The 17,830-nt window shown below is 39.3% G+C and overlaps 1 protein-coding gene across 1 annotated transcript; it reads right to left on the minus strand.

Moving 5' to 3' along the window:
- Positions 1–24: 24 nt before the first annotated feature.
- On the minus strand, positions 25–17,775 carry st13.L (ST13, Hsp70 interacting protein L homeolog). Its single transcript, NM_001093188.1, is given in 12 exon segments — positions 25–810; positions 968–1,128; positions 1,354–1,402; positions 1,497–1,613; positions 2,372–2,474; positions 5,401–5,511; positions 8,855–8,939; positions 9,718–9,784; positions 10,700–10,770; positions 10,988–11,057; positions 13,642–13,699; positions 17,620–17,775. Coding segments are annotated over 12 exon segments (1,131 nt in total). The 5' UTR covers positions 17,730–17,775; the 3' UTR covers positions 25–681.
- Between the last annotated feature and the right edge of the window lie 55 nt (positions 17,776–17,830).

The following is a 17,830-nucleotide window of genomic DNA, read 5'->3' on the forward strand; positions in this document are numbered from 1 at the left end:
GCAGAAAATATAATTAACATATGGTCATTTGGCCAGCTGGAGGCATATTTATGTAGCAAAATGTAATGGAACAGAGAACAAATTAATACAAATATAAACATATTCCAGTTTACGCAGAAGTTCTTACACAGCTTCTTATGTCACAGTCATTAGTGAAAGGAGATTGGGTGGCTGGGAGTGGAACTGAAATCGTTATTCCGTCAGAGGATTTTATTAATTAAATCCAGTGAGATCTCTGGCTTTAGGGGGATTCATACACATTCCATCTTTTGCTTTCACATAATGTGTTTGGACATGGTGTGCAACTGAAGGGAAAATGGGATATATCAGGCAAGTGCTTTTATTGCCCTACTGTATTACAGTACCAGTATACAAAAGTATATTTGGATAAAGGGGACGGCATCTCCAGAATGGGACAGAATTTGCCTATAAACACAAACTCCTTCCAGACAAGCTAGTAATAAAACAAAAAAAAAAATTAAACATTAACCTTCATATCTCTATACTCCTTATTTGCCATAGGAATACATGCTGAATGCTGGCGGATTTCTGTGGTACTGCAGCAATCCCATCAGAGTGTTAATAAGGGAGAAGAGGATACAGCAGGCCACTCCAGGGTGTTAATGGATATGGCCCAGCTATTGGCTTTTTTTTCCTGTATTGCTTAGACTCCTCAGCAGATTATGCACTTCCCCCAAATTTACTCGACAGTTTGGTGATTAGGTTCATCACCTTGGGGTTGTTCTGATACTTCGACATGTTGGCTGGATTTTGCGCCACATCTTGAAATGCAGCCATCACCTCGGGGTCCTGGGGAGAAAAGGAAAGATGTTCCGGTAATTAATGTTACATAATCCTTACACGTATAAAGTAACACGCACATTCTGTGCAGAGAGAAACGACAGCACCATGAGATACAACCTTACCCCTTCACTATGAAAACTACTAAAGACATTTATATCCTTACCTGCATGGCTGTCAGCACTTCTGGATCTGATAAAATGTCACTGACTCCTGGCATTCCAGCCATTCCTGGCATTCCACCCATTCCAGGCATGCCACCCATTCCAGGCATGCCACCCATTCCAGGCATGCCACCCATTCCAGGCATTCCTCCAGGGAACCCACCTGTGAAATAAAATACAGAAGTCAGACGGAATTAATTCCATCAAACTACAAGGAGCATATTGGAGGCATGGCATTTGCCCTCATGGCACATAAAGGCATAGAAACAGAACATTACTTTAATGTTATGTCACATTTGCCATTGCTTTTATCTAAAGGCAAGTATTCTAGAAGAAATTAAACGAAATTCTTTGTCACTGGTCTGACGGTCCGCTAAAACAAATATACCTGGGAATCCACCAAACTGTGCTCCTGCCTGATGACGAGCCTCTTCTTCCTAACAACACAGAGAGGAGTTACATTAGTTGTGAGCTCAGCGTAGATGAGAGAACAGATTCTATAGGTTTCCAATAAGAGGGACTCTCACTCACCCTCTGTGCTCTCTCATTTTCCTCTTTGGCTTTCTTCAGTCGCTCCTTTTTGTCATTTATTTCTTTTTCCTCGCGCTTACGTTCATGCTTTCTACGATGCTCTGCAATTTTATTTGCCTAAAATGAGGGAACAGCAATCGAATCACACAAACGTAAGAGAACGGAGTTTTGAAACAAAAGTCAGGTTCAGCTATTCATATTTGAGATCCACGTGTACTGCCATGGTATAGGCACCATAAGCACTTTCTGTGTTACACACCACAACTCTCAGAATTCCATCAATAATCTAATTAATGAAGTGAATTTGTTCAACAGCACATGGAATACCTATCCCTACACTATATCATGATCTATTTAAAAGAGAACACAAGCCTCACATAAAACATATTATTTGTAAACAGCACTTTTCCCCCCACCCAATCTGTAGCAGTTTGCCTTAAAATATGCCCCATTTCCATTACCTCTTCAAAAATTAAGCAGAGTAGCACCAACATAAGTGCCATAGCACACTGCTGAATATTCTTCTGTAAGCAATCATCAACACTGAGAACAAACTGCTGCACTACACTATTTCTTCAATAGCTAATGAAAACAGGGCATATTTAGGGGGGCAAGATGGGTAGGGAGAGCTTTCCACAAATAATTATATGTGAGGCTTTTATTCTCCTTTAACCATTTCCAATAACCCAATTCATATGAGGCCAAGTAGCATTTGGTAGCTTTGGGTCCATGAAAAGGAAAATGTTTATATTGACAGGGTCTGAGTGAAAAGCAGGGGGACATGCACATCTGTCATATAATCAAACTCTATAATTGAATACAACGTTTTTGATTACAGATACAGAACAGGAAGTATTTGAGGATTGGTCACTTACCCGTGGCTGCACTTCCTTCAGCATAGCGCTAGCATCCTCATCATAATCCAGTTTACATGCAATGGCCAGGTCATGGGCTGAATCTTCCCAGTGCCCCAGAAGTCTACAAGAGATAGAAGATTATTAAAATACTTCATATGATCAATAAGCACTGAGGTACCTTAGGATTCCTAGATGTATGGTCCCGGAGAACTTCAAGCTTCCGTGTAAATTCAGTATAAAAAGGTTTATTGCATTAGCTGAGAAAAATTGAATATGAAAAGTTATGAACAAGGCTGCCCCCTTTCACCTTTAGGCTGGATCCATTAATACGAAATCTAAATCTCCTACAAGACTTTTGAGGAGTCAAAATTGGCACCACAGAAATTAAACTATCAGCATATGCAGACAGTGCTATTTGTTGCCAATCCAGCCACGGAGATTCCGAGCATAATAGATATACCAATAATACAAAACTTTGGGACCATCTCAGGATTCCAAGCCAATTTGGATAAATGAAAGTTGCTGTGGCTGGGGATTCCACCTGATAGGAGCACAATAGCAGTAGCTGTTATGTTCCAGCAAACCACCTCACACTTGAAAAATCTGGGGGTAAAAATAGCAGCAGATATTGACCAATTATATACACTAAACTTAGCAGATGCTATAGAAAACACCTTACAAGACTTTAGAAGCAGGGACAATGTACCCATTAATTACAACCTTTTCAAAATGACCGCCTTCCCAAGGGTGTATTTTATAAGTACTACCAATTCTGCTTAAGACCACAGACATAGCCAAATTTAACAAAAACGTACAATCCTTTATATGGAAACATAAAAAACCAAGGATATCACTATTAAAATTAGCACAATCTAGGGGCAATGGTAGACTTAATTTACTATTATTAAAATACTACAATTTAGCTAGCAGGATAGCTACAGACTGGGTTAACCAAGTAAATACATAAATAAAATAAATCTTTCTTTATCCTATCTACTAGACGAATTACCCTCTGAAGTTCCACACCACTGTCAAACAAACTGACTTCTATATACTACTATCAAAGCCTGGCAAACAATCTAAACTATTCGGAACAATCACTTTTTCTTCCTATCCGAAATAACAGCTGCTTTCAAGGCGCTTAGGCAGATCTTCACTTTAAACGATGGCACACCAAAGGCCTAACAACTATTGGATCACTTCTTAACCCTATCACGAACACAATATACAAATTCCCTGAATTACAGTCAAGATATGGTCTCCCCAACAGCCACATTTTTGCATCCTTACAGGTTAAAAGCTATGAAGATTTAGTGATTCGGGCATAAAGTCACAAATAACAAAAAACCCACTAGATATCTTAATAAAAGCAAAACAGGGACAACTTGTCAGGGCATCTGGAGTGTATGCTATTATAAAACCAAACAGATTACAATTCACGAACAGAAGGCATATCAAGATGGCAAACCATCATACCAAATATCACAACAGTGCAAGCTATAACAACCTATACTAAACATACAAAAACCCTATCAGTAGTATACTTCCAGGACGTGGCCCTTAAACTTCCTAGAGCATATGTTTCACCAAATATAGCACATAAAATTGTCTTTAACAATCACACCTAACTGTATGAAGTGCAACCACCCTGATGGCACATTAGAACATGCCTTATAGTCATGTACAAAACGAAGCACTTTCTGGAATATAATTCTAGCACAAATGAAAGACCTATGCGGCATTCCAGTAACCCAGACAAAGCCACAAATATTATTGGGATTATATCCTATACCTACTGATAATACCATCAAGGGTAACAGATTAGCAGACATAATGGTACTAATCGCAATTAAAACGATTTTGGAATTCTGGACTGAAACAAGACCACCGCCACAGCAGATATGGGAACGTAAACTACTATACACGATGCAACTGCAATAGGTTTTGGCACTACAAGATAAAGAATCTAAAGGTTCCTTATTTTATGATATCTGGAATGAATACTTAAACACAATTGAAGGACAAAAACAAAATAAACAATTATCCCCTTCCAATATAATAAATGGTGGGCAGAAGCTTCTCTCAGAGGAGAGCTTAAAGATATAAGGACGACAATATCAATGGCAATTGCTGGATATACCACATACTGTTTACTGGTATCTATAAATGGCGACATTCTCTCCTTCCTCATAATTTCTTTTTCTTCCTAGTTATTTCTTAATTTCTTTTTTGTCCTTTCGGTTTTTTTGTTTTTTTTTTATTATATTGTTTGAAATATAATCCAACAGTGACAAACCCAGTAGACATTGAAAGCAACATAGATGCAAAGATATATAATGGTATATTGAACACAACATAACTGTGTATCACAATGATTATTTGATCACTGTCATGAACATTCTTTCCATGTCTTTTATTGGTTTTTTTTTATACAGCAATAAACAGTTTAAAAAAAAGTTGATCTATATCCTGGTCATGGTTTGTTTCAAATTTCAGAATTTACAGATAAGATTAAAGTTTGCCCTTATGCCTTCACACATTTATATGCTCCCTCTCATAACTAGCCTGGATGGGCCATGTGCTGAATCTCCAGGAAAAACACTTCTCATCTACCTCATGTCCACAACTGGGTTGTTATCCATTTGTGGATGTTATACTATCCACTGTTCTGTTTGGTCAGCAATATATATGCAGTCAGCGCGTCAATTAAATGCAGGAAAAGTTATATGCAAGCATTACCCAAGCAGGACGTGGGGTGGCTGGAGGCAGAAAGGCCCAAAACTCTGGCCAGCAGCCTGATTTAATGTGAGAGAAGAATGTTATTTTCTATAAATTTCACGTTCCCTTTTCACCACAACATTGAAATCATACTTGGTTGCTTGGGTCAGAAAAAGTAATGAAACGCCTACATAAGGTCTCAAATACACCACGACTACAGGATAATGAATGCATTTTAAAAATTCCACTCACTTCTCTAGTTACCCTAAACACCAATAGCAGGTAATTTGCTACTGCCACGATCCTTCCATTATTTATGAATCTCTCACCTGTGTGCTTTCCCTCTCCACTTGTACGGCTGTGCTGAATCAGGATTAATGGCTATTGCTCTGTCACAGTCACGGATGGCTGCATTTGGCTTCTGTAGCTGAACATACACACTAAAAATAAGATAAGAATTAACATGACTTATAAGTATCAAAAATAGGCAGAGAAAAAGAATTGTAATATATATATATATATATATATATATATATATATCTATCTATCTCTCTCTATCTCTATCTCTATCTATCTATATACATACATACATACATATATACATACATACCGTATATACTCGAGTATAAGCCGAGTTTTTCAGCACCCAAAATGTGCTGAAAAAGTCTACCTCGGCTTATACTCGAGTCACTCACTCAAACCGCATCAATTGCGCTGAAGAAATCTTCCTGTGCCCCACACAGCTGCCTCGTTCCTGGCTGTATTGGTTAGTTCAGCCGGCAGCCATTTTCCCTGCATTACATGCTTCCGATAGCCCCTCCTACTCAACCTCTCCTGTAATTGGGCCGCAGCCAGGGCCGGATTAGCCGGAAAACCGGCTGGTTTTAGGGGTCCGGTACAGGGCTTGCCTAGCTGAAGGGACCTGGGTGGCCAGGCTATCATGAAGGAAAAGATCACCTGTCCCCGCGCTGGCCTCGCGAGTATGATCAGCAGCCTCCCGCATCCGACGTCCAGCGCATTGTCTAGAAAGTGCTGCCGGTTCGTTGCACAGTTACGGTAATATACTCGGGATGCCGGTCTCTCTCTCTGCCGACGCACTTGAAAGGTTCGTTGCACAGTTACAATAATATACTGCTGGATGCCGGCCTCTCTCGTCCCGTTATTGAAGCCATTTATCATATGATTGATGTGCATGCTATTTAGACCCAGCCTATTCACCAGTGCATTGTTGTTACACTTAAAATTCCCTATCTAATAGACTCGAAAAGGGAAGGAACCACTTGGTAAAACATTCTTTGGCCAGTTAGGGTATCAGCTGTTTGTCAATGCATACATGTGTAGGAGAGTGGTCTGCTGAAACTATTCTGCACAATCTTGGGCTGCAATCAGTCCTATCCTGTTCTAGATAGTGAATCAAAGTACGGTATCTTTTCATTGATTTATTATCTTATTTGTAAAAGGAAATGGAAGCCAGTCTCTTTCAGCTGAAAGCACACTAGGCTTATACTCGAGTCAATCAGGTTTCCCAGTTTTTGTAGGTAAAAGTAGTTACCTCGGCTTATACTCGGGTCGGCTTATACTCGAGTATATACGGTACATACGCACACACACATATATACATACACACACTTCCTGTACTGTTCACAATCCACTTACACAGAAGAGACATTATAATGCTTTATTTAAAGAATAACATGAAGCCAAATGTTAAATGCCTTTAAGGACAGACTGCCCTGCTTAAAAGATTACAATTTAATAGGATGTGTGGATACAACCAGTTATAATTTATGAAGAGGATCTCACATAAAAGACAATGGCTAATACAACAAAGCACAATTTAGCAACAAGGGAAGTTGCCCAGTGTGTGATCAGTAGCTAGCAATACCGGAAGTGAGCATTAATGGACAAACTGGGGGGGGCAACTATGAAAAAGAGTCAATAACTTCAATATGGGCTTTGTGTTGCCCTGAGCTTTAAGCTGTGTAAAATAAACTTGTATTTAGTGTGCAGCTTGGATAAAGAAGGCTAATAGACTGGACACATTGGTGCCTGACTTGTGTTGTTCTTCTCTTACAGGGTGCAGCTTAGCCTTACTATAATACCATCTATTTAATGACCGGGGTTTACAATAAGACTGTAAATGCGCCAAATATCTAACTTTTAGAAAAGGTCATGCCTGTTTACTGTAGACCTCTTTTCCCAAATGTCCTCCATCATGAGTCAAAAACCTTAACTGCCCCCGTCTGCTGAAGCCTGTCTGGAAAAACTCTTGCATTTGGCGACTCTGTGAAAGAGTATTACACTGTTCTTGCCTCAATTAACCCCAAGCTCTCCTCTTGCAACCAGACTGTTTAAGGACAAAGTTAAGATATAAAAACCTGATTTAATGGCTCCTTATCCTCTATTCTAGGAACGTGGACGGCTCTTGTTCAAGACATTATTGGACTTACCTAGACCAACTATTTTGTTTCAAAGCATTCTTACTGAGCCACAGTCACAATTAGGGATGCACCGAATCCACTATTTTAGATTCGGCCGAATCCCGAATCCTTCCCGAAAGATTCGTCCGAATACCGAACCCTAATTTGCATATGCAAATTAGGGCTGGGAAGGGGAAAATATTTTTTACTTCCTTGTTTTGTGACAAAATGTCATGTGATTTCCCTCCTGCCCCTAATTAGCATATACAAATTAGGATTTGGTTCGGCCGGGCAGAAGGATTCGACCGAATCCGAATCCTGCTGAAAAAGGCCGAATCCTGGGCGAATCCTGAACCGAATCCTGGATTCGGTGCATCCCTAGTCATAATCTCATTTTGATCTCATGGTCATAGTGGCCATAGACCAGGGATCCCCAACCTTTTCAACCAGTGAGCAACATTCAAAAGTAAAAGGAGTTGGGGAGCAACACAAGCAAGAAAAATATTCTTGGGGTGCCATATAAGTGCTGTGATTGGCCATTTGGCAGCCCCTATGTAGATTGTCAACCTACATTGAGGCTCTGTTTGGCAGTGCACCTGGTTTTTATACAACTAAAACTTGCCTCCAGGCCAGGAATTAAAAAATAAACACTGCTTTGAGACCACCGGGAGCAACATCCAAGGGGTTGGAGAGCAACATGTTGCTCACGAGCTACTGGTTGGGGATCACTGCCATAGACGTTCCAGGAAAGATTGAAGTTTCAGTACACACGTGTAGAGCTGAATTGTCAGATATACAGGTAGAAACAATAGAATTATACCATTATCTGATAATTCAGCACTAACAATGGCCGATGTTCAGGTGCCTTCAAAGGTGCCCAATCGAAGAGCCAACCGATATCCAAATCTTCTGCCAATATTTTGTTTTTTAAACAATATTATCGCTGCGTCTATGGCCACCTCAAGTCTGAGCAACTACAAAGGCACCGATTCACACAAAAAAACATAGGCATAGCATTAGATACCCCTGACACACCTGACTTTTAAAGATGAGCGGATACTGAAGGTGACATTTCCCTGGAACACAGATTCCTTTTTCTCAGTGGACGTTGTTTAAGCCTTGGTCTTAGCTTCGGCCCCAGTAAATTGGTTTCAGTTGAATTCTACACATTATTTTAAGCATCACAATATCACTGTATTAAGTGGGCCTATGTAGACATTCAAAATCCATATTTTAGTCCTGAATCCCACCCTACAAAAACATCCTGTATAATCCAATTTAGTTTAGCAGATGAGGTTGAGGTTAAAAAGACAGATTCCCATAAAGTTCAACCTGATCCAACATTAGAAATAAAGAGTCTCACCTCGCTCTTTTTGCATATAAAATTGCTATCCGTGGGTTCAGTTTTATAGCTTCAGTAAACAATTCAATGGATTTTTGAAGCTCACCTGATAATATAAAAAAATAAATAAATAAAGATGCCATCAGCACTACAAACTGTTATTCATCAAATCATGAGGAATGTGGGGCCAAAATTGTAATATCATTAGAGGTTAGATTCCTGTTCGTACACAATTCATTTGGCTAAATACAAATCTTAGTTGTGTTATTTCAGCGGCATTATCTGTAAGTGAAATATAAAAGACATTTCTTGTTTACAGATAAGTAAAGTGAGTTTTTTTGGTTGAAGGATCCCTTTACTATTTTATGAATAGTTAATAAAAATGCAATTCTCAGCAACTTTCCAGGCCACGTTATGCATTCTCAATGAGTTTAAAGTTATATGTAAATGTAAATACTATTAATAGCAGCATCTGTTTGGCTGTTTTTCTGCAACCCTGACTCAGACTAAAAAAAAAAAATAGTAATTTCTCAGTGGAAGACCTATTTAAACTAGTGTTCAAATGAGGTTAATGTATAAGTGGGTTTGGTGCATACCTAGATTTGGATTTATTTTTTTCTGTTAGGTAAATGTATTGAGTGAATTAACCCTGGCAGGTGTTCCATTTAAAAACATATTACTTCATACAAAATATACTTTATCTAGAATAAATATCCAGTGGTGATTTGTCAAATGCTTTTCGCCATGGAATGTTACATTTTTACACTGCCACCCTTCAGTATCAATAGAAATGGAGACCAATTCAGAAAAAAAAAAACCAAACCTATTTTAATCTGCATCCAGTTATATTGGCTAAATGACTCACTGTTGCCTTCAATACGCACCTTCTCCCAAAGCATTAATTGCTTCTACTTTTTTTTCATTGGCCTGATCCATCATTTCTTCGGTTACCTGCAGAAATAAAGCTTCGTTAACAATGCATCCACTGGACCGGGGCGGGGACGACAAAGAGTAAAGTGCCTATTTATTATGCAGTGTAAAAAAGGAAAAAGAAAACAGTTCCAATTGACCACACATCAGCACATATAAAAAAAAAAATCGATCTCAATCTTTGCACTGATTTTTGGAGGCCGCATACCTCTCTGAACAAATCCATATAACTGTAAACTGCCGCTCGAAAATGCTATGGGAAAATATGGCCAAAGCAGCGAATAATAATGGTGTCAAATCCAGCACAGACCTTGATAAATTTGCAATTTATTTTAAACTGCCTTTTTTCACAGCCTTTATGCGGAGATTAGTTTTACACAGAATAAAAAAAAATAGACCCCTAAATGTAAGAATAAAATGAAATCAAGCGTTCTGAACACTAAGGGGCAGATTTATAAAGGGTCGAATTGAAAATACGAATTCGAAGTTAGAAATTTTTTTATGGGCAAAACTGTCAAATTCGACTTTTTAAAAAATTAGAATTCGATTTTCGAGATTTATCATAGACTGGCCCTTTAAGAACTAAAATTCGACTATTTGGCATTTAAACCTGACAAATTGCTGTTCAAGTAAGTGGGAGGGGTCCAGTGATCAATTTTGAGTTGTTTGCAGCCTTCCTGTATAAAAAACTCAAACAGAGTTTTTAAAATTTTAATCAAATTCGATTCGAGTTTTGAGGTCGAGCCCATTAAGAGTTTAAAGAATTAGATTTTTTTTTTTAATAAATTTAGATTGGTCAAATTTCAAATGTATTGGAATTTAGGGGAGTTTTTAAAGACTCACGTGAATTCCAAATTCGACCTTTGATAAATGTGCCTCTAAGGTCTGCCAAAGGTCTGGGATAATAAATACATAATGAGTAGGGCACCTAATTACCTCTGCAGATTCATCTCCCATCTCTTGTGGTTCATCATCATCTCCAGGAATCACTCCCTCGTTATCAATCTCTGGAGCCAAAATAAACCAAACCACACAAATTTGTAAATGAATCCATTGGCATATGGATGGGATACCTTAATATTACGTGTTACGTTATGTATGTGTACCTTACTGCTATTTCAATGTTTGGCACAGAAGGAGCTGAAGGCTCAAATGAACTACACTATGATGCAGTCTTCTACATACCTACAGTCTAACATTATAAGCAAGGGAAATGATCATTACCAATATCACTCTCCTCACTCTCTGGTTTGGGAGGTGGCGTGGGTGTTCTCTCTTCCTGTACCGGTGTCTCCTGTGAACAAAGACCATCATTACTGCTGAGCAAAAAAGTGGGATATGGGAAAATAAGACTCTCACGCAAAGAAAAAACAGTTAAAATCTTGGGAAAGAGTTGCTGTTGAAGAGAAGAGCAATTTGAAACCAGGAGAGAAGCAATCTTAAAGGAGTTGTTCACCTTCCAAGCACTTTTTTCAGTTCAGTTGTTTTCAGATTGTTCAACAGAAATAAAGACTTTTTTCAATTACTTTCCATTATTTATTTTTTAATGTTTTTCCAAAATCTAAGTTTAAAGTTGAATGTTCCTGTCTCTGGTGTTTGAGTCTGGCAGCTCAGTAATTCAGGTGCAGACTCTAAATTGTTACAATTTTGCAATATTTAGTTGATACTTTTCTCAGCAGCATCTCTGGAGTATTAGCAACTATTGTATCAATTCTAACAGTTGCCTGTACTGAAACCCAGAGATTCTGCTCAGCAGGGACAAAGATAAGAAATGTATCAACTAAATGCATCAATTTAGAGCAGTTTACAGGGTCCCCCCCTTCCAGAGCTACTTTAGGGCTGGGGCAGACGGGCAGATTTGGGGAGATTTAGCCGTCTGGCTAATCGTCTCTTCTGCGGGGCAACAATCTTCCCAAACTGCCTTCCACCTGCTTGAATGAAGAATCGCCTGCGCTAATGTACTCACGGCACTTTGATTTCCGAAGTTTCCTCGTAAGGCAACTTCGGGTGGTTTCAGAATTCAAAGCACCACAAAGTGCATTAGCGCAGACGGAAGGCAGTTGGCGGAGATTGTCGCCCCGCAGAAGAGGAAATTAGTCACCAGACGACTAAATCTCCCCATCTGGCCCAACCCTTAGAATGTGAAAATTAACACTTTACTCTTTATCTTTAATATCAGAAAAACAGCGACACATAAAAAGTGATTGGAAAAAGTCTTTATTTCTGGTGATCTGAAATCAACTAGTTGTTTGAAGGTGAACCACCACTTTAAAGTCTGTTTGTGAATATTGGATTGTAATTCATCCTAACTTCAATGAAAAATTCACAACGCAAACAAAACCCAATATAGGGATGTGCTTCATTCCAAGCCAATAACTACATCTGCCAGGTATTTGATTTCCCTCTAAGGCCAATATGGTAAATTATGTGGTATGAGGCAGAAGGCTCATCTTCCAGATCCGCGTTAGCTTTTTGGTAAATATTGGCTTATTTCTGCCCAAGCTAAGATGTGTTTATTTAGATCATGCTGCAGCGTCATCTACATGAATATTATTTTGTAGGTCATTTTGAAATACAAGGTTTAACAACAAGGTTTACCAAGTTAACTTATGTATAGTCTGTGGTAAAAACAGACAAAAACAAATGCACTTTTGATATGTATTTAACCTATATACTTATTGGTCAGTTAAAGGAACAGTAACAACAAAAATGAAAATGTTTCAAAGCAATGAAAATATAACGTACTGCTCTACTGCACTGGTACAACTGTATGTTTGCTTCAGAAAAACTACTATAGTTTATAAAAACAAGCTGATGTGTAGCCATGGGGGCAGCCATTTTAAAGCAGGCAAAGGTCAAACATATACTCTGCTCTGCAGCATGTAAAGGGCTTCTTCAGAAAGTATCTTATCTACTGTGTACCCTGTGCTGGAATGGCAGCCCCCATGGCTACACAGCAGCTTGTTTATATAAACTATAGTTGTGTTTTTGAAATAAACACACCAGTTTTATTAGTGCAGGGCAACACTATTATATTATCATTCCAGTAACACACTTTTTTGGTGTTACTGTTCCTTTAAGAGCCTGTACAAACATTGGTAATGCTATTCAGAGTGTTCCCCGCCTGATTCCTATTGTTCATAAGTAGTACCAAGAGGCATGAGCTCTTAACTAGCTTATCATCTTCAGATCCCAATACATGCAGTAAGTTGAATTTACAACTGGTTAACATTTGATGAACCTTAAACGATTAGTCTTCTTTTCGGAGTAAAGAAGGAAGGAGGTGTGCAAAACTGTAACATAATAACATAGTAAGTTAGGTTGAAAAAGAGATACATGTCCATCCATTCAAGTCTACTTACAGTATAACCTGCCTACCTGCTAGTTGATCAAGAGGACGGCAAAAAACTCCTCTTAAAGGAGTGGTTCACCATTAAGTTAACTTTTAGCGTGTTATAGTATGTCCTATTCCAAGCAACTTTGTAATTGGTCTGCATTATCTTTTTTTTTTTAATATAGTTTTTGAATGGTTTTCTTCTTTCAATTCCTTCCAGCTTTCAAATGGGAATCACTGACCCCAGAAGCCACAAACTATTACTGTGAAGCTACATTTTTAATTTTATTTAACTTTCTACTGTGTACCTCACTGATTCATATTCTAGTGCCGATACAAACCACTGCCTGGTTGCCAGACTAAACAAGACCCTAGCAACCAGATAGCTGCTGAAAACCAAACTTGATAGTTGCTGAACAGAAAGCTATATGATCTCAGAATATGAATGTCTACCCATTACCCTAAAAGGGTGAACAACCCCTTTAAGATTTCAACCAATCAGGGAGAATGACATTTTTTAAAGTCATCTATTAAGAACACTAACCGTTTTGGTAGAAGTGGGTGATTCTTTGCTTGAAGCTGCTGGAACTGAAGCCCCCATGCTGAAAAACAAATTATATTTAGATACATAAATAGGCTGACCTGGGTCCTTGTGTGGGGACATTTTACCTTCTAGTATTCCTTGGGTTAAGTAAAAGTAATTACTAGAAACAGTGACAGGACAATGGGAAAAAAACTTTAAAGGCATAGCTCGGTACAGACATAAGCAACATATATATACTGGCAATTGCAAGTGAGCAGCAAACATACAGATTGAAAAGGTAAATATTGAAAAGGTCCTGCTCAACAGTGCTTACAATCTAAAAGTATTATAGTCTTTAACAATGGGCTCTCTAATATAGAACAATCCCATACGCAAATATTAGATTACTTTTTTTTAAGTTAAACTGGAATTTGGTTTTGGTTTTCAAATTATGCCCACACCACAGATTCTCTGTTCCAGGTCCCTGTTTCTTCTAGGCAGAATCCTGCTCAATGGAAACCTGGCAGCAAGTAAAGGCTAATTACATATAGATGAAATGGATTATAGCAGCTATATGGGTGAGCAGGGAATGCTTTGGTCAGTCATTAACCTATCAATACCCTATGATAGCTTGCCTCTCCTACTCTGCAAACAACCTTGACTATTAGGGGCCGATGCATCAAGGGTCGAATATCGAGGGTTAATTAACCCTCGATATTCGACTGGGGAATGAAAATCCTTTGACTTCGAATATCGAACGATCGAAGGAATAATCCATCGATCGAATGATTAAATCCTTTGAATCGAACGATTCAAAGGATTTTAATCCAACGATCGAAAGATTTATCCTTCGACCAAAAAAACTTAGCCAAGCCTATCGGGACCTTCCCCATAGGCTAACATTGGGTTCATAGCGTTTAGGTGGCGAACTAGGGGGTCGAAGTTTTTTCTTAAAGAGACAGTACTTAGACTATCGAATGGTCAAATAGTCGAATGATTTTTAGTTCGAATCCTTCGATTCGAAGTCGTAGTCAAATGTCGAAGTAGCCCATTCGATGGTCGAAGTAGCCCAAAAAACACTTCGAAATTCGAAGTTTTTTTACTTAGAATCCTTCACTTGAGCTTGGTGAATTGGCCCCTTAATGTCAGAAAAAAAGATTTATCTTCATGCCTCTCCACTTCAAACGGCAAAGCCTATGGAATGTCGCAATGTTTAGGACACGCCAGATTGTGATGGTAACAATCAGATCCTGCCCAGATAACAATACCCATGCATTTGGCAAGGGAACTTTAGTTAACAGGAATAATATTATGCCCGTGAAACAGATTTATGGCTGGACACCTTCGAGAAGTTAAAAGAACGAAAGCCTGTGGCAGAATGGGGCGATCCAAGTCATTGTTGCACCCACCAAACCTGTTCAAGGGCTCCATAGACTATTTACCGTAATGTGACCTACAATCCTGTAGTATGTCAAATAAGTTAAATGAAAGAAGTGGCACAGTCTTGAAATATATATCAAAAGCATCAATGACAGAAATGAGAGGAAGAAATCTAGCTATAAATTTTAGTAGGCAACAACTACCAGTAAAAGCACATTTTTTGCCAAATTAATTTAAAAAAAAATTGCCAAAGGACATACATTTAAAGCAGAGTCATAAAAACTATGCCCCTTATGGGTTAAATCTAGAGGAGACCGGATTACAAGGCTAGTCAAAGTGAGAACCATAAATTATGTAATTGTAGAAAGGACAAAAATATTCAGTTTAATCAGGAAAACATGAAAATTGTTACTTATATGAAACCATGATTTAGATCATGTCCAACCTGTTGTGCTATAACCATCAGTAGATATCAAAGGAGGCTGGCACAAGCCTGGACCCACACTGTAGTAAGATCAGAGTCAGATTGTAAAAGGTTAAAAATCTTACATTTTATTCTCCATAATTAAGAATCAAGGCCTGACACGTTTCGTGTCTACCAGAGACACTTAGTTATAGCCTATGACTAATACAATGTAAGACAAGGCAACTGACTAACAGACCTGTCTTTGCTGGGGAACTAAGACTTTAGCAACATAGTTTAAAAAGAAACAACTAAAAGTTAAGCAAATCCTGCTTTCAATAGCAATTGTTTTTACAAATAACTTCAATGAAAATGTTTAATAATTTTTTATTAGGCACATTTTGATTTTGGGGTTGGCTTGCCCTTTAAAAAGCATACGTTTTTAGAGGAGGTCACTGACCCCCAGCTGAAAGCTGGAGAGAGTAAAGGTGGCCATACACGGATAGATCCGCTCGTTTGGCGATGTCGCCAAACGAGCGGATATCCCTCCGATATGCCCACCTTGAGGTGGGCAATATCGGGCTGATCCGATCGTGGGCCCTAGGGCCCAACGATCGGATCCTAGCGTTCGCCAAACGGGCGGTCGGATCGCGGGACCGCATCAACGAACAGATGCGGCCGCGATCCGACGGGATTTTTAACCCCATCCGATCGAGATCTGGCCGACTTTCGGCCAGATCTCGATCGGGGAAGCCCGTCGGGGGCCCCCATACACGGGCCAATAAGCTGCCGACTTGGTCTGTCGGCAGCTTTTATCGGCCCGTGTATGGCCACCTTAAGAAGGCATACAATTGACTATAAAAAGAAAAAAAAATTAGGGCCAGTTGCAAAGTTGCTCAGAATTAGCCATTCTACAACATAATGAAAGTTAACTTAAAGGGGTGGTTCACCTTTACGTTAAAGGAGACATATAGGATGTAGAAACCCTAATTTTGTAGGCAAGTATAAGTAATATATGTTGTTGCTTTTACATGGTGCTAAAAATTAATATTATATTTAAAAATAGCCCCTTTATTGGCGCTCCCTATAAGTGTTCTCTGGTCCCTGTCTGTGTTTCAAATGAGGGGTGAGAGTCCTAATGGTCCCTGCCAGAAGCACAGTAGGAGGGGGACAGCCAATCACAGCCCTGCAGTCACACAAGCAGACAGGCTTCAGTTCCCTATCAGGTCCTGCTAGCTGCTGATTGGTTCCTGTCCTACAGTGCAGTGAGCTGAGAGCCATCAGCTCCCCTGGACAGTCAGGGAATTCAGGGAGCAGGAAGTGGAAGAGAAGGATTATTAGGGTTTTTGCAGAAATATTCAATATATCAGCCTGAAACACTACTTTTTTAAGCCAAATTCTTCTATATCTAAAGGACTACAATGCACTGGTACGTTCTTATTTTTTTTTACGCAAAATGTCTGCTATAAGTTTTAGTATGTTACTGAGTTGCCAATTGTAAGCAACTTTGCAACTGGTCTTCATTATTTATTTTCTATAGTTTTTTGAGTTATTTGCTTTCATCTGCTGACTCTTTCCAGCTTTGAAATAGGGGTCACTGACCCCATCTAAAAAACAAATGCTCTGTAAAGCTACAAATGTATTGTTATTGCTACTTTTTATGACGCCTCTTTCTATTCCAGCCTCTCCTATTCATACTCCGGTCTCTTCTGCAAGTCAATGCATGGTTGCTAGGGTAATTTGCACCCTAGCGACCAGAATGTTGAAACTCCAGAGCTGCTGAATAAAAAGCTAAATAACCCGAATAACACAAAGAATGAAAACCAAATGCAAATGGTCTCAGAATATCACTAGGTGCATCATACTATAAGTTAACTCAAAGGTGAACAATCCTTTAAAGAACTGCCTGTGGGCACTAACTGATTATTTGTGCTAAAATAATCCAGTGGTTCCATAACTGAGCGCTACGGTGGGGCAGAAGTGCCAAAAGCTCAGGCCAGCATCTTACACTGGACTACTAACCTACTATTGGCCAGGCCTTTCCAAAGCTGACAGCCCCAGTAGAAGAAATGAAAGGCAGCAGTATATACATTAACAACGGCACATCTATAAGGTGAACAGACTCCATGCAACCAGGTGTATCTGAAACGAAACATGCGATTCGTGGGCTTCCCGCAAGTGACACCTCAGGTGCAAGGTGGCAGCCAAGCCGTTACCTAATGATCCAGTCCGTAAAGAACTTAAATTCTGGGCAGTGCAACACGTCTGGGTTACTCTGACACAACCGCACGAACTCCCGCAGCTCCTGCACTTTCCTCGGGTCCATAATGAAGGAGACACGTTCAACAGAACCGCACACTAGAAAGAACTAGAAGGAGTGACAAGGAGCCGAAGGAGGAGCTCGTCACGGAACTTCGCAAAATACTC

Source organism: Xenopus laevis, chromosome 4L (genome assembly GCF_017654675.1).
Source record: "Xenopus laevis strain J_2021 chromosome 4L, Xenopus_laevis_v10.1, whole genome shotgun sequence".
NCBI lineage: Eukaryota > Metazoa > Chordata > Amphibia > Anura > Pipidae > Xenopus > Xenopus laevis.